This window comes from Acanthaster planci, linkage group LG16 (genome assembly GCF_054643075.1).
Source record: "Acanthaster planci isolate LZ-2023a linkage group LG16, COTS_SCS, whole genome shotgun sequence".
In the NCBI taxonomy this organism is placed as follows: domain Eukaryota; kingdom Metazoa; phylum Echinodermata; class Asteroidea; order Valvatida; family Acanthasteridae; genus Acanthaster; species Acanthaster planci.
In genome coordinates this window covers 12,460,557-12,484,267 of record NC_141792.1, presented here as the reverse complement: position 1 = coordinate 12,484,267, position 23,711 = coordinate 12,460,557, and the positions used below count along the sequence as shown (strand labels likewise).

The window sequence follows — 23,711 nt, the reverse complement described above, 5'->3', positions numbered from 1 at the left end:
TTCGCCCGCTAGTGATATACATGTGTGTGCATGTGGCATGATGTACATGTATATAGTACCTAGTGGGGACCCAGGAGAATGGGTTGAAGAGGTCTCCACAAGGATTTCACGAAACTGATATTTGGAAATCGCTCAAAAAGGAGAAATTTTGTGTATAGGAGCCTGTTGCAAATTGAAATGTTTCATTCAGTCGAAACTTCAGCCCTGGAGAGTGATTCATGTTGAAATGGGAGCATTTTGATAATAACGTTTCACGTGCGACCATGTTAGTACTTGATTGTGTGTAAAAAAATTTCAACATTGCGGCAGTGTCCCCCCCAAAATTAAGATTTTCCTTGACAGTAGTACTTTCTTTGTTGTGTTTCTCTGCGTAAAATTACGTGTGCATGTAACTTTCGTTTGAGTTACCGATACAAGCTGGTGTATCAATTTGTTTGATAATACAGAACACTCACCCTTACCATGCTTACTGGTACCTTGAATTACCACAGTTCAGCATGTACGTAAATTTCCCTAACATATTTGACTGAGGCAGGAACATTCATTCCCCCTTAAAGCATTGATTGCGTTGATATGCAAATTGTCTTTGTCCCCGGGCTAGTTTGTGATACCCTACCGGCCTCTTGAGAATACTGTATTCCCTAAAATGAAAATGAGCTACATGTAACGGCACACTACAGAGGTAGAGCGAGGCACCACTTTGTGTATGCATGGAATATTAATTACCGCAAAAAAAAAAAGGTATCGGAAACTCTGTGTGCTGTGCGATGGGCAGAACCGACTTTCATACATAGGAGCACATGCACAGTCTTTTTTTTTTTGATTTCCTTATTTTGGGGACCAGAAATGTCGCATTATCCCAAGGTTGAGAGTGCATTGTGTACGTGTCTGTAGTGAGAGAGAAGTGATGACACAGGATGAGGGAACAGATGTGGAGCTGCCGTGACAATTTGATTGCTCATCTGTCCACTGCACAGGGATAATGACATCAGACTGTGTCTGGCAATGTGATGTCTTGTCATGATGTCATCGTGCATTCTGGGATGTTTTCAAGGAATCAAAATTGTGTTGTTGATGGTACATAAATACAGACATGCTGTACATGTACCGGCCTATCATCAACAGAAACACAATAGTTCATTTTCCAATCCTGGAAAGGTACTGGAAATGTGTAAAAATCAGACATTTACAGAAATCGTGATAAAGTTAGGAAATTTGTAAAGACCAACTGTGTACGTGTTTACATGTACCGATAATTCTAGATTTAAACTTTTTAAACCGCAATCAGCCTTTCTGTTTTTCACAGGTCAGGGGTTGCCTGTTAATTTACTTACATGTAGTCCGTAGCCTGTAAACTGAGCATACACATGTACGTGTACATGTCCAATATGGCAAACTGTGCATGTGCTTGTACCTACATGTACATACATGTACATGGTGTACACTTTGCATACATGTACATGTACACCTGTACATTGTAGATGCGTACATGTAAATGTATGATATTGTATGTACACTGCTTTTAAACCGTTTCTGAGAACACAGAGAAAAGCATTGAATTTATGCACCCGTCTGTGACAGGTTTGGTATTTGTCACACATGCAGTGAAGGATGGTGTCATACCCATAGTGACACACACTGTTATATTTCAGCTCTTTATAAAAGTTGCACCTCTCCTCTTTTCATTATTTCCCTCTGCAACAGAATAATTGGGCGCTATTGCTTCTAGCACGGGTTAGTGTACAAAAATACATGTACATTGTATCTTTTTTAACTGTGCATGTATAAATTTATTGTATATCGTTATAATTTTTAAGAAATGCATTTGTTTGTGAGGTTATGATTATTTGTAACATTACAACTAAAGTTTGGCTTTTGCTGAATTGAATTCTGGCTGTAGTTGGGAATTATACATGTCTGTGGGAAGTAGTTGAAACCACTAAGGTATTGCCTATTGGCTTCTATAAGTGGCCATGTTATCCTCAGCCTCAGCCCTTGTGAGTGTGTAAACATAGCCTGAGCAGTTCACCCCTGAAGCCAAGGCTGAACTCTCTGGCAGTGACTAGGAAAGTGTATTTGATTAAACATAAATTTGTGCTTGGAAGGATGTGAGCCCAAACACTTGAAGAAACATTGGTGTATTGTTCACACCCACTGACGCATCATAGGGGTAAGATCGTTTTGTCAGGTGGACAAAACTGACCCTTTGGGCCCATTGTTATCCTTGCATGTAGATACAATGTTTGACTTGCTGCATAATACTGGCACATATGTAATTCTCTTGAGGCTTAAAAGCTTTTGATCTCACATGTAGCCCTATGGAATACCTATCGTCAATATTGTTCTATTACAGCAATACTAGTATGGGCCAATTATTAGTCAGAAATTCCTGATATACATGTACATATTGGCAAGGACAGGCTGACCCCAGAGAGCAAATAGGTCCTGGTTGTCAAGATTGAATATTTACTTTCTGGCTGCAGTATGTACAGTGGACATGTACCGGGTACCGGTTATCATCACGTATGCGACTTTTTTTCAGTGACTGTGTCTATTCATGTACCGATTTTCCCAGCCATTGCAGGGAATGAGTACCAAGTGGCATGTAAGAATCTCTGACCATGCTTGTTTAATGTGACATGAAATGTTCCTCATTTCAATGCCTTGACCTTTCTACATGTTTGGTTTATTAGTCTCTACCTGACTGAATCTGGATGTAGACATATTACTGATGCTTGTACCGGTATGTCGGCTTTCCAGAAGTGTGTCATAAATTTTCAATAACAGCAAACACACCCCTCAATTGAAGTACCATTAGATGTACACATTTCAAAAGGCTCTTTCATGCACCCGACTATTGTTCCTCAGTATACGCCTTGCATTCTGGGCCTCAAAGGAAGACAACTAGATGCTATGGCTTCTTTTGTTGGATTCTTTTTCCGGCATCCCGTGAAGGCGGAAGTACTACGAATGTACAAGGAAGAAAATGTTCCCCTTAGCTTCCTGTTCGTTCCCACTATTTTGGTTTACTCAAAAAAGTAAACCGAAAAGAAATTGAAAGAAAAATAAGTTCATGTGCAGATTTCTGTCTTTTTTTGCCAAATTCGAAAGGGGGAATTTGTTTTTGTGGTGGAATGTGTCAACAGTAGAGTGCCAAATGACACAAATTGGTTGGCAAATTCCCTGTCAAAATGATGTTCTAGCATTTTGGTCTCTCGTTACGTTCCACATTTACATGGAGTGTCAAGGAAGCTTGTGATATAATTCTTAAGATGTAAAATGGTGTGGTACCATGAATAAACAAGGAAGAAAATGTTCCCATCAACTTGCCGTTTGCTTCTGCTGTTCTGGTGTTAAAAAAATATTCAGATAGAAATTGAGAGAAATATAATTGGGTGGGAAAATTTCTACTTTTTGCCCAATTCCCCCAATGGAATAGGGTCTATATTATGCTTTTGCTAGAAGAATGTACTTTCAGTAGTGGAATGTAAAATGACACAACATGGTTGGCAAACTTCCTGTCCAACCGACGTTCCAGTGTTTTATCCTTTATTGCCTTTCCACAAGCTGGTCTGCATGTACCTAGCCTGTAGAATGTCAGGAAACTTAGTTTCCTACTTGTACGTTGGGTGATTTCTTCTGAATTGGATTGTTTTGGCAAAATTTTGCAGTCTGCCCATAATGTTAAAGGTCAAACATGCAAGTTGAAAGGGAGAAAAATATTCCCCAGATATGCTTACTGCTTTGTAAACACTGCTATAAATAAAATCCCAACTTTTAAGGAAACATTAAAGTGCACACTGTACCTGTTGTAACATTTACATGACCACCGGTACATGTATTCATGGGCATTGTAAGGGGAAGGCAAGAGGGGGGCATTTGCCCCCCACCCTTTAAAAAATGGGGGACCATTTTGAAAAACATGGGAAAAAACGAAGGAAATGGAAATAAGAGAGGAAAAATGTCACCCTTCCACCCTTTCGTTTCACCAGTATAGGAATAGTATAGACCTATGTGTAGCTTGCCCTCAGGAAATTTCCCACCCCGTGGGGAAAAAATGGTTTGCCCCCTTGGAAAAATCCTGGTGATGCCCATGCATGTATTCTAATCAAAGGAATAGCAAACTATTTAAGAATGGTGTCAAAGAATCTTTTTCTCACCCCTTTCAAAACTGAGCAGAACAAAGTTGCCCTGTTTGGCAGATGATGAAAAAAGGTCCAAGCAAAAACTGTGCCGAGAATATCAGGTTATGATTGTGTGGCTTGGCCCTGCACTTTCACTCAGGGAAATATCTCACTCCCCGTTTCTGCTTGTGTACGTATCTGTCCTTAAAATAATACGGGTACTTTGGTATTTGATGCTACTCTGAGCAAAAAGATAAAGGGACGGAAGAGGGGGAGGCCTTTTCTGCCTTTCAGTATAACCTGAAGCACGGCAGGTAGCAGACGTCGGTGGTGTTACTAAACATGTACATGTAGGTTAAAAGGAAATAATGCAATAACAGTGCAAAAGGGAGTCAGTAACAAGCTTTCTGCCAGGAACCCTTGAGCGTTTTTGTGTTGTTTATTTGTACATGTCCTGTTACATGTAAATGTGAATAATCCTTACAAAATGCATGTTTATATGCAGAACCGGAAAATTCTTTGGCTCCATATTTTCTGGATCCTTCGTTGAGTTTCAATGTAGACCCATCAAATTTGGCTATGTTTGTAGATCCTCTCGGCATATTCCTCAGGCTTCTAAAATCCCCCAGGTCCAATTCCATCAGACACAAGCTTGATGTTACTCATCCATTTCAGGGAGAAATTTATCTTCCAGATTCTCTAAATGTTAATTTGAGTCAAACAATCGAGATAGATCTCATCTCCCGAATTTTTGATTAAAACTTACGTTGTATTTGTAATTGGATGTTCAACACACACGCTGACATAAACTGTGGAAAAAGATTTGTACATATGCACACAAATGTACATGTACATTGCATCCTTTGGTGTCATAAAATGACCATGTTCTGCCAAATTTATGCGTGATCCCCGAAATTGCATAATTTGTCAGCTTGATGAATAGCCAGCACACACAATATACAGAAACGGATCACGAGAGAAGGGACTCCGGTTATTAGCTACAATGTACATTTGATACGTAAAGAAGTACATTTACATGTTGCAATATCATCTTGATTTTTTTTGTTGTGAGAAAAGAAGGGAGCATTCAGCACAGAAAACAAACAAATACATGTACATACCGGGTAGATTTAGTTGTACATGATGTACATGTATTCATATGCCAAATTTTAGCAATTCTATAAAATTTGTAATTTAGGGGATACAAAATTATTCTATTTTTGTGTAATTAATCAAGAATGAATGTTATTTTACTGTATTATTGTTTCCTAAAAGTAATACATAGGCTGCATGTATTCATTTTGTAACTTAAAAGATCTCCATGTTTATCTCTCATTTTGTTTGGCATTATTGCATGCATTCTAACCATTCCAATCCATCAAGTTTTCATTATCTTCGTCATGCCCATGTTTTTCTTGTTTAGGTCTAATTGCAGCTTAACCACCCCGGTATTCCAAACACTGAATTATTTAGATTGTGGTTGTATGTATGCTGGCGCACCGGTCAATATGTGGTCTTCTGTTTCAGGTCTATTGGCGTTGGGTGACCTCGTTACAAAAACGTGTTCCACGTGTGACGCATGCTACCGTAGCAAGTGCACATTGTGATCAGCCCGAATGTACAAACACATATGCATGTATCCTCAAAGAATGATGGGACACCTTCTTTTCATTTTGGATGAACAATGACGATGCTATAGGATGTTCCTTTTTCACTTCTGTACAATTTTTAAAAATCTCTTCAATACACGATTTGTGCTTCAAAAATATTGTAAATGGGATGAAGATGTTATTACAAGACGTGCCTTTGTCAGTGTCATTTTAATGTTCTCTTCAATATACTGTGCATGTACTTAAATAAAACTGATAAACACTGTATGTGTGTAATTGCTGGAATATTGGTATTCGTAGGCCTACATGTAGATGTACCTGTACCCCGGTATATAAAATGGCCCCATGCCATCAATTTGGTGTGAGTACGGTTGTGTGCATACACGATGTACAACATCAAGAAAGCAAATACATGTATATTGGCACATGTACAAGCACTTCAAACTGGTCTCATATGCATAGATCTGTGTACACTTTGTTGATTCTTCAGTTCTTTTCATGCAAGAAAAATGTCCGAACTTCTTTCGTAGCAAAGATGCTTAAGTGTACTACATGTAGTAGGCAATAGGTACCATACATGTACCCGAAATTTAGATATCAAAAAGAACAGAACTGAAATTTCAACAGTGCCAAGTGCTGGCTCAAAAAATGCACTTTTATCTGATGTACATGTGTTAAAGTAAAGTGAACAAAATATGAACAATCCTTGCAGAAAGTACTTTTCCATGTACGTTCTAATTGAAAACTTGTATAGTAGTACACATAGTATGGATATTTTTCAGTTTTTAACTTCCGGCAGAGTGCACATACATGTACCTGAAATTTAAGATCTAAAAAGAAACAAAATAATGCAAATTGTTGGTTACAAAAAAGCACCTTATCGTATTGAAATAAATTGAAAAAAAAGTGGACAATTTTTGCAGGAAGTACTTTTCCAAGTATTTTTCCAATTGAAAGCTTGTTCAGCGACAGTAGTGACTTTTTTTTTTTTTTAAACTTCCGGCAGATAGCCTGCCGGTGAGTGCCTACTGCCTTTGGCTGTTTTCCATACAATTCTTGATACTGGTAGTTTTATCCAGCGGGGACCAGTTCTACAAAGCTCCCAAGCAGTTTGTCAGAAACCAGGGACCAATTAATTACAAGGTGCATTGTACATGTACCTTCAACAGCTTTTGTACCTTGTCAAAGTGCACAGTTTTTCTCTCTGTACCCAGTACTGTATGTATGCACATGTACGCATGTATTATCAGGTGGTTGATGCATGTGATATATTGTTTGTTTACAGTCATTGGTATACTATAGCAGTTTCGTATGGTTAGGAACTGGTTTCAGTATTGGTTGTTTAAACTCCTTAGTACCCACATGTTCATGTACATTTTATTATAAAACCAAGATTCTTCACATGTGTACATGTATAAGAAAGCTGGAATTCCCACAAGCCATCTTCTCAAAGTTTCGTTTTAATTGTGCCTTCCAACAAGTCTTCAGGAGACTGCACTTGTCTGTAAGACTTTGCCTGGTGCCTTCCAACAAGTCTTCAGGAGACTGCACTTGTCTGTAAGGCTTTGCCTGGTGCCTTCCAACAAGTCTTCTTCAGACAGCACTTGTCTGTAAGACTTTGCCTGGTGCCTTCCAACAAGTCTTCAGGAGACTGCACTTGTCTGTAAGACTTTGTCAGGTGCCTTCCAACAAGTCTTCTTCAGACAGCACTTGTCTGTAAGACTTTGCTTGGTGCCTTCCAACAAGTCTTCAGCAGACTGTACTTGTCTGTAAGATTTTGCCAGGTGCCTCCCAACAAGTCTTCAGGAGACTGCACTTGTCTGTAAGACTTTGCCTGGAGATGTCTAGAGCATTGAGTTGGATTGAGGTTCATTTTTAAACCTTCCTTCATATTATTGCCTCTATAAATCCCCTTTGTTAGTGATACATGTACATTTACAAAGGTGTATCTCTGATGGATTGTGAGTACTGATATCGGCAGAGCAAAAGTTTAAACACCAGCACATTACATGTACATGTACGTGATCTGTTTCCAATCACGTGATTAGGACATTGTGACTATTTTTGGACATCAGCTAAAACCTTGGTCCAATTTCCCCATATATACAGTGTACATGTGCAGCTGCTAATAGCACGGTAATCTGCTAAGCACTAAAGATACAGCCAACACAGGTAACCAGCCAAATGCCATCTGGTGTACATGTACATACACTGCCAGTGACTGGTTCCCAGCTGCTTTTGCTTAGATTTCAGTTAAGTCGGAAATGGGCAGGTTTAGTCTGCCTGCACCGCCAAGTTTATTTATAATAAACAGTGCAACCTTGTCGTCAGTGTGAATGTGCGTCATCTACCAGTCATGTCAGAACGTTGAACCACAGGCATACATTAAGAGGACAATTCCACACCAACTGTGACATATTTCTATATATGTAATGTCTGCAACATAAAATGTAATGTCCGTAACAGCTTTAACCCTCCTATGCAGAAGTCACTCTTTGGGTCACTTGGTAAACACCTCAAAGAAGCACAGCTGTGTCGTGTTGTGCATTGCACCAACATATGCACAAGTGCCCAAGGTCACTCTCTTGCACGTTGGTGCAGTGCACAACACAACACAGCTGTGCTTCTTTGAGGTGTTTACCAAGTGACCCTAAGAGTGACTTCAGCATAGGAGGGCACAGTGTTTGTTGATATTGCTAGAGCCGGGGAGGACAAGCATGACTACCTGAAGACTTGATTGCAAGTCTTTTTTTTCAGCAATATTAGCTTAGCATCTGCTCAAAACTTTGTCCTGGACTGGAAAAACTTTTTGATAGTTTTCTGAGGTCATCTTTTCTCCTTCTACCTACTGATGTCAACATCTATACATGTAGTGGGAGTACTTTCAGGTTGAAATCCACAATTTTTTTTGTGGCCACTTCCTCCTTCCCAACAAAAGTGTCACATGAATTCAAAGCCTTTTGGCATTTGAAAGCCATCTGGGTAAGATTTAGTACACGTGTGAAATGTATACCACAGGAACAATGCCAAATCCAGGATATGAAAAAGTTCAAGTTTGTTTGTGCAGCACAACAAAAAAAAAACTTGTATCGAGAGTGGCTATGAATGGTTACTTTCACCTGGAATTTCCCCAAAAGAGCTGTGCGAAGTGTGCATGTACATGTTGTATGTTACTGGATTTTTCATATGTGCGTTTAAAATCTGTATAAAGGGTGAAAAAGTGAAGCGTTTTGATGAGTGAAAGATTTAGAGGGTTTGTTAACATTGAATGTGTGCTGTCTATTTCGAAAGCCTCAATTAATGCCAGTCTTTTGTTGCTTCATATTTTGGAAAAGATGGAAGCGGCTGCTGGTCCAGCCTTACTTGTACGTGCAGGTGAAGAACTCATAAATTCTTTGCCATTAATTAAGAAAGATTTGGTGATCTTTGTCTTCAAAAGATTCTGCTTATAAGATCAATGTGTCAGGCATTTCCACTTTTGAAACAATTTATTACAGGTCACTCTTGCTTGGAGATTAAATTTGTGCCTTTTCATGCCTATAATTCTTTTGGTTCGTACCAGGGTAATTCCAGAAATCAGGGGTCCATTTTTTTTCGTGCCCCTGTCAAATCTGACGTATAATTTTGTAAGTTCAGAACACATCTTCTAATTTCCAAGAGTGATGAATTTATGCAAATTACCTGTCAAACAAATAGTTATAGTTTGAAATCGATTCCGGTGATATTTTCATGTCAAATAGCAAAGGTCAGATGTAACAGGGACACGAAAATGTCACACTTTTGGACCCCTAATATAGAGCTGCTTAAGTGCAAAATTTGCTTAAGCGCAAAAAACCTTGCTTAAAACACAAAGGTTACCAGCTCAAAAGCTGCGTTATTGTCATGCTAACCAAACGACAGGTGAATACCGTTCCAAAACAATATACCAGTACATCACCTGGGGTTTTGGCTGGTAACATGATTTGTCAAGCAAGGTTTTTTCATGCTTAAGCAAATTTTGTGCTTAAGCAGCTCTATGAAATTGGCCCCTTGAATTACCCACCAGTATACATGTACGTTGTATATCCGCATATTTTGTTCAATTTTTCTTTGTTTTGCAGCTTTGGAGGAGCTGTTGCCTGGCTTCCAGCAGTTCTTGAGTGATCTGACCACTTGCAAGCTGACCAGTGCCTTGGAGGCTCAGGTGGACAAGTACAACCAGAATATTCAAGACTACATTGAGCAACATTGCACCATTCCAAAGTCTAGCCCACCGGATCCTCCTAAAGGTGAGTTCAAGTTCTTCCCACTGGCCCCCTCTCCCCCATCCTCAAAAAGGAAGAGGCCCAAGATTTGGGTAAAGAACAGCAGAGAATTTTGAAGGGAATTTTGAAACATTGGGATTCAGTTTCCTGTATTAAGTCTGGGATTATCCAGCTCCGTTGTCTATATCAGGTACAGCTTCATTACATTATCTTTGTGTAAGTTAAGGCCAAAGATTGGTGCATTTTCTGTTGTTGTTCCAACAGGTGTTTCCGAGACTTTGAAAATGGCCTCGGATTCAGTTGCCATGGTTTCAAATGTTAGATACTGAGAAGAAGAGCAGGGAAACTGAAGTGTACCATTCAAACCTTTACATCAATATGGGCGATTCACAATAGAGCGCCTCCAAGAGTTTGTAACGCGTTAGCCAATCACAATGTGCGAAATCTGTCGACCCTTTCCAAATGCGCATTGGGTCGACAAATTTCACACATTGTGATTGGTCAACGCATTGCAAACTCTTGGAGGCGCACTATTGTGAAACGCCCCTATTGATGCGCAGTGGATGTTGCTTTCTCATTTTCTCCCTCTCCCCAGCTCAACTTTTAAATGGAAGTCTGACTGATTTTGCCGCCGAACAGCGGGAACTGGCAAGGAAGGCCCATCATGTACCAGAACAACAACAGGTAAGAGTAACCCGAGGAGGGAGGGGAACTGGCACATGGCCTCATTCATTCTCAGCACCCTTCTCTGCCCCCCCCCGCCCCCGCATTGCAGCCTTCAGAATAGCTGTTCACACAGCAACTTATGCAGAGTTAATCATGCATGACATCCCTGCTCGTTAACCCTGCTGCTTTTCGACCGATTGGGAAAAAAATGCCTGTTAAAATATAGTAACCATGCTGCCCTCACAGGTGCCCATTCACTCCTAGATGGAGAGAGGCACATAGGGGTAAAGTGACTAGGCCAAATCAAAACATGCTTCCACCAACTGGATTCGAACCCCCAAACTTATGATCGGAAGCTACATGTACAAACCCAAACCATTAGGTCAAATGCCCCAGACATTATAAACATTGAAAGCATTATTACCCAATCACCATCAAAACTGACCAGATGGTAAATCATTTACTCTTAGGCTCCCTAACAGCAGTGGATTTGGGAATATTTAAGAAGATTTTGAGGTAAAATGTTCAGTCAGTCACAGTCAAGGCACGTAAAAGTGCCTCTTCAAAAATTACTAATGTGGTTGGCTGTAAGAACAGGTCTCGATGTACCACCCAACAATGGCAGAAATGGAGAATTTATGTAGAACGTTATCCAACTCAAGTGGACCATGTTGGAATGTACTTGAAGTGAAGATGGTTCCTTGATGAGGATAATTTGTCACAGTTAACTTCACAGCAACAACAGATGTCACATTTTTACAGTCCTATGCCGACATATGTATGAACAGGGGCAAAAGGAACTGAGAAATCTAATTAGCTGACATTCTAGCGATAATTTGTTTTCCTTTCTGCAGGGTGGTATTTATTACAATGAGACCATCAGTACAGATACCGTCAATGCGAACAACGGGTGAGGAGCGTAATTGATTCTTTCAAAGCATCCGTCCATAGAGGAATAAACACCGCTGACATTTCCATTGGCATTAAGATGGGATACACAGGCCCAAGATGATGATAATGGGGCCGAAAGCTTAAAAGAACAGATGGGCCATTTCTTGACTTCTGTTCTGTCGGGACGTTCACTGTGTTTGTGAGAGTTTTGGTTTCAAGATTGGTTTCTCGTGACGGCAGTGAATAAAGTAAGAAGTATGCAGAATTAACGGAAAGAAAAAAATCAATATTTTGCAGAGAAAAGTCACCATCATCAGTGACCTTCAGTCTGAAAATTCAGATTGTCTGTAGCCACCAGTGTTGAAGCTGTCCAAGTCCTGGTGTGGTGCAGAGCAGGACCAGTTTTTGATGAATGGCTAGTTTATTCTTGTCTCCTAAACTGGAAAACTGTAGAAAAAGATAAAAATATTCACAAGTTTACAGTTGGGGTTCCAAATGCTCCATATATGTAGGAAAGAATTCAGAACAAGTGTTTGGATCGAATTTCAATCCACTGATTATCTCCAAGGTATTGCACCAAAGATCAGAGTTCACTCGTGACTGATGTACATATACTTTTTCATTTCTCCATCTCTATCAATCACTCATCAGCATTGGAATGAGGCAGCGCTGGTCACACAGCTTCCGATTTCAGAGATCCTCTCTCCAGTGAAGTTTTGCTCATGTTTTCCTGCATGTTTGTGTGTTGGAGTAGATTGTGATTTCCTCAATCCTCACATAATCTCAACTCAATATTTCAGAAAAGTAATCTTGTCCCTTTTCAGCGGAAATCAGTCCATTAAATGGACAGAAATGTCAGTCCGAAATCACAGTTTTGATTGGTCAGGATGTTACATCAGGCTCAGATTGATGGGTCAGTTTAAATTCACATCTGCCCCTGAGTATCAGTCAGGAAAGCAAATCACTAAACCCTGCAAGTTCAGGAGTTCATGTTGTTTTCAAAGATCAAATTGATTGCCAGTGCACATGAACATGTTGTCAAAGCCAGGTGCCGAATCGTAGACTAACACAGGTTTTCAGAAATGCTCCGGGTGAACAGTTTGTCTGAAAGTGACTTCTGCCGAATCTTAGCCGAAGAAATTGAAATTGACTTTTATCCTTTTGTAGGATTAGTTGTGTGGACTTGTCGTCTTTGTCAGTTTTGTACACATTTATTTTGCACATGCAAGAAAACACCAGCTTCGTTTATCCAATTTGTGCATGATTGTCCCTCATCACTGGTGACCGATTTAGAGGTTGCATGTACGTGTAGCTTACCAACTAGTTTTATTACCGCAGGGCCATTTGCCCGGTGCCCATTTCCTTGTTGCTTTCTCCCTGTTTCAAACCTTTCTGTCGATAGTTACTCTTACAGAATGTTCAGTAAATATTTTGCTTTGTACAGTATACTTGTTTGTTTGTTGGAGGCTTAGGTTTAGATTTCTCCTCTTTAAAATCCCTTCCAATTTTCCTAAATTTTAGAATGGAAACTTATGAGGAGCCTACACGATCACCTGCTGTACCGACATCTAAACGACCACCACAGAGACAGATCCAAGATGACCTGGAAGTGTATGAAGAACCAGATGTAAGTAATATCTCATCCAGCTACACTGTCTACCTGTTCTGCAGACAGGCAAAAATTACAGAAGACAGATTTTTTTTCTCCTACAAAATTTACAATCCCCAATTTATTATAAAAATCTTTATATTTCAATCCAGAACACTGGACATAATGGAATTACTGTATGGGCTCAGATAGCACTGAGAGATAGCAGTTTCACAAATTTTCCACAAAGAGGTTTGGACTACAATGCTGCTTTATGGTGAAGGCTTACTTACGTAGGCACAAAGCAGACAAAAAGGAACTTACCAGGACAACCATCCTCTGACCCAAGTGTGAAAAGGTTGTCCTTCCTTTCCTTCTCTGAGAAATGTCTGTCCCTATTCTTGGAAGACCAGTCTCTGGAGCACTGGAGCAGCTATCCAGCGGTCTCATGTTCCAATCCTGCATAGCCCGGTTTCTCTCTGTTCACGTCTACATTGTTCCTCCCATTTTCTTCACCACCAAGGATGCTCCCACCATAAAGCCAACGGGAAAGTCAGCTACCTTGCCACTGCCTTCTAGGCAGGCCTTCACCGAGGCCTTAGACAGTGGAGGAACCACCGTATCTTTCAACTCTAGTTCCTCATCGCAGCAATATGATGAAGGAGAGGTCTATGAAGATGTACCGGATGCCATTGGTAAAAAAGACCGAGAGATCCTAAATCCTTTGTTTTCTTTGAATTCGGTGAAACGGTAGACCCAGTACTTGTTTTGTTCCCCCATGTTAGACAGTCTTATTTTTCCAGTACTTTGAAGTTTTCTTGACTTTGGACGGCTCAGCTTTCAGAAAGATGGCATGATACTTGGAATTTCTCAAAATACAGTAAAAGGAGGTGTTGCCTCTTGATACAAAAATGTAATTTCCTGGGTTGAAGACCTTTCTTGGCAGCAGTCCAGTACATTGGTTTTTTTTTTTTTCTTTTCTCCAGATGAGTTTGACGACACCTTTTTCAGTGGAACCGATTATGAGGATTACGATGAAGATGAACTAGAAAAGAACCAGAAGTAAGTGTTTTTTCCATTCAGTTCTTTTTTTTTCAAGACTTGCAATTTAAGAAGACACTGAAATGTCTGTTTCAAGATATTTGGTTTAAATTACTGATGTCTTTTTTCATCTTTTGAAACTGTCTAGTAATGATTAAGCTAATAGTAACATGGTGCAATAAGCTCCGCCCCCTTTTGGGGCATTGAGTGTGATTTTCCATTTTCACCTGTCTTGATGGATTTCTATACATTGTTGGTTATTGAATAAATATGCTTGTCTGGACATTTTCATTCATTGCTTGTTGAACTTTTTAGGGGGTTTGGATAATTGTTTGAATTGTGAAGAATTCTGTTGAGATTGGCATAGACCGTGTGGACAAGAGTGGTACGCCCGAATTTTTGTAAAGAGTTATTTGCGTTGGTTAATTTCTCGCCATATTTTGCGTCAACAGGGTGGATTCCAATGCCAACAAGGCTAAGAAGTCCAGTGACAAGTCCAAGATGGCGAAGGAGGACAAACTGGCCTTGTTCAAGGGCCAGCACGAGGGCGATCCGAAGGTGGACCACCTAGGACTCCTATACATCTCCAACAAGGTGGTGACAGTCTCCAAGAAATCCATCACTAAGTGGGACAAGCGATACTGCCTGGCCAAGGACCTACACCTACTCTGCTACAAGAACTATGGCTCCAAGAAGCCGGCACAAGACTTTGTGCTCTTCGGCTACACTGTTACCTTCGTTGGGCAAGAAGGCAAACAGCAGAACGTGTTCAGTGTCAGCCATCCCAGCCGTGGTACAGAGTACTTAGGCGCCGAGACTAAAGAGGACGCTGACAAGTGGATTGAGGTTCAGTGCAAATTTGTTCCTCTTTTTAAGCACAAGGCTAAAGGACCACACAAAGTTCAGCATACAAACACTAAGAAATACAGAAATCACAATAGAAGATTTTGCTTGAATCATGAGAGATTGTAGTCGATAGGAAAGCAGGTTATAGGTTTTCAAAGTGACATATGATTGGATTAAATTCTAAGATTGCTGTCGTATTCAAGCAGGCATTCTAGTATGCATGCTTATGATGATAAGTTAAATTCTAACTCATTTTGCATTGGATGTCGCACATGGTTCAAAGATGCGCAAATAAGTGCCACATAGGTAACCCATTTGAGTTGAATGACTGCACTAGTAGGTAGTAGGTCATGGGTTTGAATCCCTCCCGTGTTATTTTCTAGCAAGCCCTTGGACTTCCTTGTGCGGCAAGAGCCGTGAGGGGAAGAACCAGGTAACTAACCAGACAGGTGTATTACTGTGTTTTCAGGTGCTGCAAGGCTATGCAACTATGAAGAATGAACTCACCCCATCATCGGGCTTTGTGGAGAAAGAGGGCCAAGGGCAGACTTCTCACACGGAGGATATCACCAAGAAATGTACATATCTAGACTAAACGGATGAGACACTATTACCGTAGTGCCGCCTCGCTCATGCGCATTTCTTAAACTTAAGCTGTACCTGCATTTTGGCAAGCGGCAAAGACCGGCTTTTGAGCATTGCACCACCGCAGTACTGGCTTATGATTTGGGCAACTTCAGCCCAGGAGTATCAAGATGTCTCGGGATGACTTTGACTTTCCTCTTTTTGTCTTCCATCCTCAGTCTTGGGCTTGTTCACCAAGCGGGACAAGAAGTCCAAGGATAACAGCCCGCAGCTTGCCGTCGACAAGAAAGGAGTTCTGTCAGGTGAGAGATTGAAAGAACTGATGGGGAGGCCAAAGACGTCAACCTAAATAAGACCTCCAAAGGTCTTCTGATGCTGTACTGAATGAGCTCGGCTTGTTGGCTGCAATTGTTCTGAGAAGAGGGAGGGATCATTTTTATATTAAAAGGGGGCTTTTCAAAGGTCAGTATGTCGCTGTTGTGAAAATGTCAGTTTTAAACCAAGAGCGTGGAAATAAACATAAGCAGCAGCGTGCCACTGGCTTGCAACGTCCTTGGCATTTTATCTTCGCAGACGTTGGGTAAAGGTTTAGTTCTTTTCCTCACAGGCTACATTAACATCATGGGGAGTGCCAATTACGGTGAACCCAAGTGGCGCAAAAAGTATCTGGTAATCCAGAAAGGCGAGTTGGAGTGCTATTCGGAGGACGGGGAAAGGTTGGACTTTCATTTTCTCCTGAGTGGGACAGATATGGCAGAACCGGACTCCAAGGCTGCCAAAGGGAAAGCTGCCATGAGAATCGTTCGTGGCAGTGAGACTCTAATTCACATAGAGGTGGGTCCAACTTCGTAGACACTCTTACCAGAAACCTTCCTATTTGCTGAAGCCAATCTTGGCACCCTAATGTCCAATTGGTGTCCAGTTTGGAGAAGTGAGTCTCTACCTGTACCCGAAATTGACTACTGAAAAAATGTTGGAAATTCTCAGCAACTTGGTCTTTTGTTCCAAGTACAGTCTTTTATTAATGAGGCCTAGCTCTTTTGTCCGGTTTTGGGCAGCCCGGCATTAGGTATAAAGAAAACAAACCCAAAACCAGGTCCCCTGTCAGCAAGTGGTTAAGCCACACACTTTATTTCATCCCTTTATGAAACATGTTGTGGTGGTTTTAAACAGAATTGCAACACTGCCAAATTTTATTTTACTTGCAATATGAAAGACAAAATATTTCTGTTGTAGAGAAAAGCATTGTCTCTCGAGCCCTGTCCTCGACATTGTCCATGGTCCTTAACATCGTCCCTGTCCTTGGCATGGTCCCTGACACTTTCTCTTTAATATCTTGCCTCATAGACTCTCAACATCATGGACTTGGGGCCTCTCCTCAAGAAGCTTCACGAAGAAATGGTGCCTGACCTGAAGAAGGATGCCTCCAGCTCCTCCAAGACGGGGATGGTGTCCAGCCTGCTGAAGGCATTTGAGATTAATGAGCCGGGGGACCAGGTAAAAAACTCTTCCATTTTTATTGTTTTGGGCTACTTCTACTGGAGGTTTCTACACATTTACAAGATGGTGGAAAATGTAATGGACTGTTTTTATCTGGTCGTAGCTTTATTTCAGCAAGGATCGAAAGATGTGACTTTTTTTATGCTTCGCAGTTCCACTCTTTTAATGGAAAGGCATTTTTTTTGTGCTGTAACATAAGCCCATCCTCAACTCGTAACTGATTCTTTTTCTTGTCTAGAGATTCTTTTTCCTGTTTAGTTTAGGCAGTGAGGATTGGCTTAGTGGAATGTGTCAGTGTGCATTAACCCTCCTTTGGTTTTACAGCACAAATGTGCACAAATGCCCACAGTCACTGGTGAGCATGTAGTTTCTATATGGAAATCAAACATGCACAGGTTCAGTGTGTACACAATAAATTGCCAGCACAAAATGACCCAGGGTCTTTTGTGCAGTCCTCTTCACTGCATTTGGTTTACTGCACAATTATGCACATGAAACAGTGAAGCACAGTTGTTGGGCAGCACAAAAGTGCAATCTGATATTCCTGTGAGGGACTGTTGGCGCAGTGCACAACAGGACACAGCTGTGCTTCTGTGAGGTGTTTACCAAATGACCCAAAGAGTGACTTCAGCATAGGAGGGTTAATCAAGAGTTTATAATGTGGAAATTTGAGTTACTTTCAATTGGTCAAAATTGTAATAATAAACCCACAATACAATTGTCAGACCCTCTTTCCCTAGACTGCTATAGAGGATTTTCACGTGACGTCACATGACAGGCAAAAATATTTTAGGACGCCTTCCATGTCGGTAGAAGTGCGTGCATTTTTTAATCCGTGTATGTCTATTAGCAGTTTCATGTACGCCAAAGTTGCAAGACTTTGAAGGCGTGTACATTTCTGCACGCCTCCGTGTTCATTGGACGCTGACCGCCACGTGAATGAAAATCATCTGTGTAGCAGGTAGCGTGTTCACAGTTCCAGAGTTCTTATGTGAAGGGTTCTAAGTCTGGACAAGGGCCCAGCCATGCCGGCTTTAATACCCCCCCCCCGAGTTGCTAAAACAAATGATGCACATACATGTACTAATGGGAGAAACCATTTAATGTAAGGACTTTTTGAATGCTGTGCTTCAGACAGAGGAATATGATGATGTAGCAGTTGGCAGTGGAGTATCACCAAAGGGACCGCCACAGGCGTATTATGGAAACTTCTCTGTGAGTTTTTTAGAACATTTGCTGAAGCCTCGCTTCAAGTCAGAACTAACACCACTGGTTCAGCTCTGGCTTAAATATGATGTGACTATGTGGTAGAAGGTCATATCTTGATGTCTGACTCGGAAGTTCAGAGATTTGTTTGATGCCGAGAAGGCTTACAACATCCTTGTGTGTGTGTCACACATGAAGGTCACGTACATGACCTTTCTCCTGGACATGACCTGGTGGATATGAAGATATGACCTTGAGGTTAGAAATTTGACATCAAAATTTTTGAGCTATGTGCAACGTCAAAAGTGCCGTTTTTTCCAAGCTGAGATCTCAAAAATCTCCCGACATCTTGTTTGTGTACCGTTTTGAGGAAGTATTTCGGAAGGAAATCACTTAGCTCTGAGATAGTTTGATTTTGAAAGCAGCAACTCTTTTGCAAGAACATCAGATATATACATGCATGTTAGGTTTAACTTGCTGACCAAACATTTTTCTGCTTGTCACTTCTGAGACGTAGGGTAAGGTTAACCCATGAACTATGACCTGCAAATTGTTATGTTGAAAATTAACCTCATTGGCTTGAGAGAATGACCCGAACCACTCGGTGCCAGATGATGTGTAAACACACATAATTTTCTTTATTTGTTCCATGGAGGACGTGTACACTCGTTAAGAATTCTTTTTTCATTTCCATGGTTGGTGTATTAATGCGTCGTACTTGGTTGGGTCAAAGCACGGTTGGAAGTTTGAAGAATTTACAGTTCAAAAAAAATCCATCCCCGACAGTTTTTTGGGGTAAGACAATCCAACATTAATCGGTTGAAGGTTGAATCACTTTCCAGCTCCCGTCATCTGAAGTAAGACTTGTACTTGTACTCGATGCTTGAAGTTTGACCTCTGACTTTGTGATCTTGAAAGTCAAATCACTTGTCAGTCCAAGACCTGTTGGTGGTTTGTTGAAATTTGGCCTCTTCAAGGTTGAATCAACTTCCAGCCTAATCATCCCGGAATATGACCTGTGATTGTGTGTTGACATTTGAACTCTGACCTTATAGGCCTGACCTTGGAAGTTAAAATCAGCTCTCTGTTTTCTGTCTTTACCTGTCTCACAGCTTTGCACCATGTCATCAAGTCTTGTGTCTTTTTCCCTGTAGCAGATTTCTTCCTCTTTTTACTCAAAAGCTTTCTCCTCAGCGATCTTTTCAAAAGAGAGTTTATAGGGGGTTCAATCGAACAGCTGCAGTGTTATCACCAAGACGCTTCAGGAAAGTTAGTTGCCAGGGATTTTGTCAATCATCAAATCTCAAAAAGTTTTGCAAAGCCTTTTTAAATTTGTTTATGTTTGTGAGCATTTGCTATTGATTCATATTTGTTTATATTTTTCTGTGGCTATTTGTTTATTGTCAGCATATGTTCATATATTTTCACATTTTCTTTTGTTCGATGAATGGGGTTTCCCAAAGTTGTTATCTGTAAAGAAAATTTTGAACTAATTTGAAAAGGATAGAGAGGGGTAGTCTTGGAGGAAGAAAACATGACTTAAAATGCTCCCTACTAAGCTTTTTTTGTTTACAATTTTCTTGGTTTGTATTCCCACAGTGGAATCCATCCTGTGCAGACTTTTTTGTTCATAAGTTATTTGAAGGCATTCAGAGATGTTGACTTGGAATAGATTTTGCTAATCACTGTTTTTAAACTATCTTTCTCATGTTAACTGCAGTCCTGAATTTATTAACACTTTCAAACTGCATTTATCTACAAGTCCATGTGACCGGCTCCAGAAATATGGGAAAAAAGTCGCCAGATTCAGGTTATGAGTTTTTGATGTGGCTTGATTCTGTCCATCAAAAGCTACAATTTGATGTATGATTGACCCCTGATGATTGACCCCTGTAGTGTGCTACGTTCCAGAGATATATAGACATTTGTATATCCACATTTTTGGATACGGCGCTTGGAAACACAATGCTATATAGGATTTCCTACTGAATGATCCATTTTTCATCTTCATTCATCAGTATCCATGTTTGTAGTCACAAATTCTGAAAATGTAAATATTAAAAAAGCTATAAAGGAAAAAACACAAAAGCACATTTTTGAAGAAAATGTGCCCTCTCCAAATAGAACATGCCATTACATGTTTTGGCATTGCCCGACTTATTACCCTTTTTTGCAGAGCGGGTCACATATAACATGTCAATCACTCTAGTGCATGTAAAAGTGTCTGCGCATTACTGATCTTGTGTGGTCTTAATAGAATTCCAGACATGCAGAATTTTCAATGTTTTTGTTGACACGTCTCACACATTTGTCAAACATCATACGCTCATCTCCGGCGCATCGCTACTATCCGGCGAATGCTTACAAATCAGGCAGCCGAACAGCTCATTCATGCTTTCATAACTTCCAGACTCGACTTCTGCAACAGCTTACTTTCTGGTCTCTCTAATAACACGCTCCGTCGCCTCCAACTGGTTCAGAATGCTGCTGCACGCCTGCTTACTGGCCATAAGAAATCCACACACATCACCCTTATTTTTCAAGCCCTTCACTGGCTGCCTATCCAGTATAGAATACAATACAAGATCATTTTGCTCACATTCAAAGCACTTCACGGTTCCGCCCCAGACTATGTACAATCACTCTTACGGGTTCGCAGCTCCAGGTCAGGCTTGAGGTCATCAGGAAAGTCACTATTTGTTCCTCGAACCCGCCTGAGCAGTTATGGTGACAGGGCCTTTTCAAGTGCCGCCCCCCGTCTTTGGAACTCCCTCCCGGTAGATCTGAGAGAAACACATAACCCCACACTCTTTGCCCAGAGATTAAAAACCCACCTTTATGTCCTAGCTTTTCCTTCTTGAGACCGAGGCTCTTTCATCAGACCGGCGCCTTTGAATGGTCACCAGATACAGGCGCCTTATAAATGCTGTATTATTATTATTATTATTACACGGTTTTACGCAGTTTGTTTACTTATTTTTTTTGGGGGGAGGGACAACGTTTTGCATTCCTGTCTGTGTAAGTTCATATGAACAAAAGTTCTTTCGCTGTGGCAATCTAATTTAACAACTCGTGTGTTTTTTTTACCATTTGGAGTTAGCACTCAGCAATTAACAACCTTAATAGAACTGATTGTATGGGAGAGGCCTTGAAGTGTTCGTGGTGCATTGTGTATAAACACCTAAACCCTGCTCGTTTTCTTAATTTTGTTAAGAGTCATATGATCATTGTAAAATGTTGCTATCAGGCACTTCAAAGTTCTCCCCAATTTTGTTCTTCCCAGAAGTGATTTGTTTTGTTCTGGGTTTATTTCTTTTAATGTGTTATTTGATAATACGGGCGTTTCACAATAGTGCGCCTCCCAGAGTTTGCAGCGCATTGGCCAATCACAGTGCACGAGATCTGTCGACCCAATGCGTACATGGAAAAGGTCGTCAGATTTCGCACATTGTGATTGGCGAACGTGCTGCAAACTCTCAGAGACGCACTATTGTAAATCGCCCGAGTTTGGAGGAGAATTCTCATAAGTCACTTCCTATAGTTCGATGTGAAAAAATACAAATCTTTGGTCTTGGGCTGGTCCTTATAACAGCAAGGTTGAGAAAAGCCACTGTATGTATCACAGGCACCAATCTGCTTTAAAGCCTCAGAGCTAAGAAGTGGATCACAAGTACAGGATAGAAGATCCACTCAACACCACCCAATTTTGGTTTTTCCAGATGAGGCCAAAGGGGCCTCTTTGGAACCTTCACCTTGGCCCCTCCTTCCCACCTTTTCTGTCCCTGAAATTCAACACCACGAAGTAACCCAGTGTGATTTCGTTTGCTCATGTACCATCAAATCATACAGAAAGTAACAGTGACTTGATACCATCCTCCCCTAGCCTGCAAAATCCCCTAAACCTGTCAGATGGATTTTGAAGGATGTTGGTTATCTGATCTGATAGTACCGAGAAATGTGATTGTTCATGTGATTCTCTGTTGACAAAGTCCTAGAGAAGACTTGATAACATGTGTAGGTCATTAAATCTTGTTCAATTGTAGCAAAATCAAAATGACGACGTCATCTATGAAGATACCGATGTTCCCATTCGCCAAAATAGCAACGACAGTGTTTCAGATGACAAAGAAAAAGAAAAGTCTGCAGGGAAGAACTCCCCCAGCTCCATTTACCAGAACTTTAAAATTGTGAGTTGTGTCTGGCTCCTGTGCTGGAACCATTTGAAGCTTGCATCTGAGCTAACATCTGAAAACAAAATACTCACGTAGATGCTGCATGCTGGTACCGTAATTGACCACCGAAGCCACTGATAATTAAACGCTTTCCTTTTTTGGTTAATTTGTTTGTTTTTTTGTCCTGGCAGTGACAGATCTACTGCTTTTACTTCTTGAGTGAATTTTTTTTAGAACTTAACCTGCACATGTACCTTATTTTCAGGTTCCAAGTTCTTCACTCCTCTGCCTAATTGTGTCACATCTATTTGCCTCAACTTTCACTAACTGAACATCTTGAGACACTGGAATAACAAGCCATATTTTCATTAAAATGCAGATCTATGCAAATTTTGAGATTGTTCCGTCAATCATGATCATGTAGTGATTCTTAAGAAGCCTTTACCATAGCTTAGGAAACTGATATGTTAAACCGAGGACATCCAAGACTGAGGACTCTCTCTCTCTGAGGGGATTCTGCTATCTCAGACCATACCGGTCTGAGAACTGCCCAAATACCTTAGGAACCATCCCAAGACTCGTCCAGGACAAGTTGTGGGTGACAACATTGACTTCACCCACAAGAAGCCCTGCATTTGTCCCGTACGAGTGAATGGCTGTTTATAGTTGGCCTCAGTGCACACAACAGGTGGCTCCATCTAAGCTGTGCTGTTACAATGTTTTCTGCTGGTACAGTAGACACACAGTGTGTCTTTGAGAGCCCAGCCTTTGATCCAAACCCCAGAAGGGGGACATAATGTGAACAAAGATGGTTAAGAATCCCGCAACTTAACCCTTAATAATGTCCATGGCTTTTCTGCAACTTGTCCTGGACGAATTTTGAGAGGACTCCTTAATTTTAGTCTTGCTTTTAAATGATCTTCCTTTTAACCAGGCTCAGTATATAGAAGGTTTTCCTCATTACCGTTTTATTTTCAGTGCATTTATCAAGGGAAGGTTTGACGTTCGCGAAGAACCAAGGGTTGCGGACACCACTCCCTGTTTATTGTGTTATTCGTTCTTGTTAATATAAACCACATCTGGTTTTCATTTCTATTCAAACTTTCAAGTGCCACTGCTTTAACCTAATGCCAACAATTTTGCTCGGAGGCTAAAGAGTTTGAACCCAGTAGTGCCAGCAATCAGACTTAAGCAACAGTACGGAAAAAAAAAGACGAGAAAAAGGGACAGGGGAACAG

General features: G+C 40.8%; 1 protein-coding gene across 9 annotated transcripts in view; it reads left to right on the top strand.

Annotated features, from left to right (window-relative positions):
- The window catches only part of LOC110979118 (uncharacterized), a 41,653-nt gene that overhangs the window by 6,208 nt on the left and 11,734 nt on the right, over positions 1-23,711 (top strand). For 2 of the 9 annotated variants that reach the window (XM_087147049.1, XM_087147053.1), the window contains exons 2-16: positions 9,835-10,002; positions 10,574-10,662; positions 11,499-11,554; positions 12,187-12,243; positions 13,057-13,162; positions 13,647-13,818; positions 14,110-14,185; positions 14,617-15,010; positions 15,480-15,588; positions 15,814-15,897; positions 16,203-16,429; positions 16,943-17,092; positions 18,230-18,310; positions 19,484-19,570; positions 22,345-22,488. In XM_087147049.1, coding sequence (XP_087003175.1) covers positions 9,835-10,002; positions 10,574-10,662; positions 11,499-11,554; positions 12,187-12,243; positions 13,057-13,162; positions 13,647-13,818; positions 14,110-14,185; positions 14,617-15,010; positions 15,480-15,588; positions 15,814-15,897; positions 16,203-16,429; positions 16,943-17,092; positions 18,230-18,310; positions 19,484-19,570; positions 22,345-22,488 — 2,000 coding nt within the window. The remainder of the gene's footprint in view (positions 1-9,834; positions 10,003-10,573; positions 10,663-11,498; positions 11,555-12,186; positions 12,244-13,056; positions 13,163-13,646; positions 13,819-14,109; positions 14,186-14,616; positions 15,011-15,479; positions 15,589-15,813; positions 15,898-16,202; positions 16,430-16,942; positions 17,093-18,229; positions 18,311-19,483; positions 19,571-22,344; positions 22,489-23,711) is intronic. The other 7 variants (XM_087147055.1, XM_087147057.1, XM_087147050.1 and 4 more) reach the window with 6 other exon arrangements.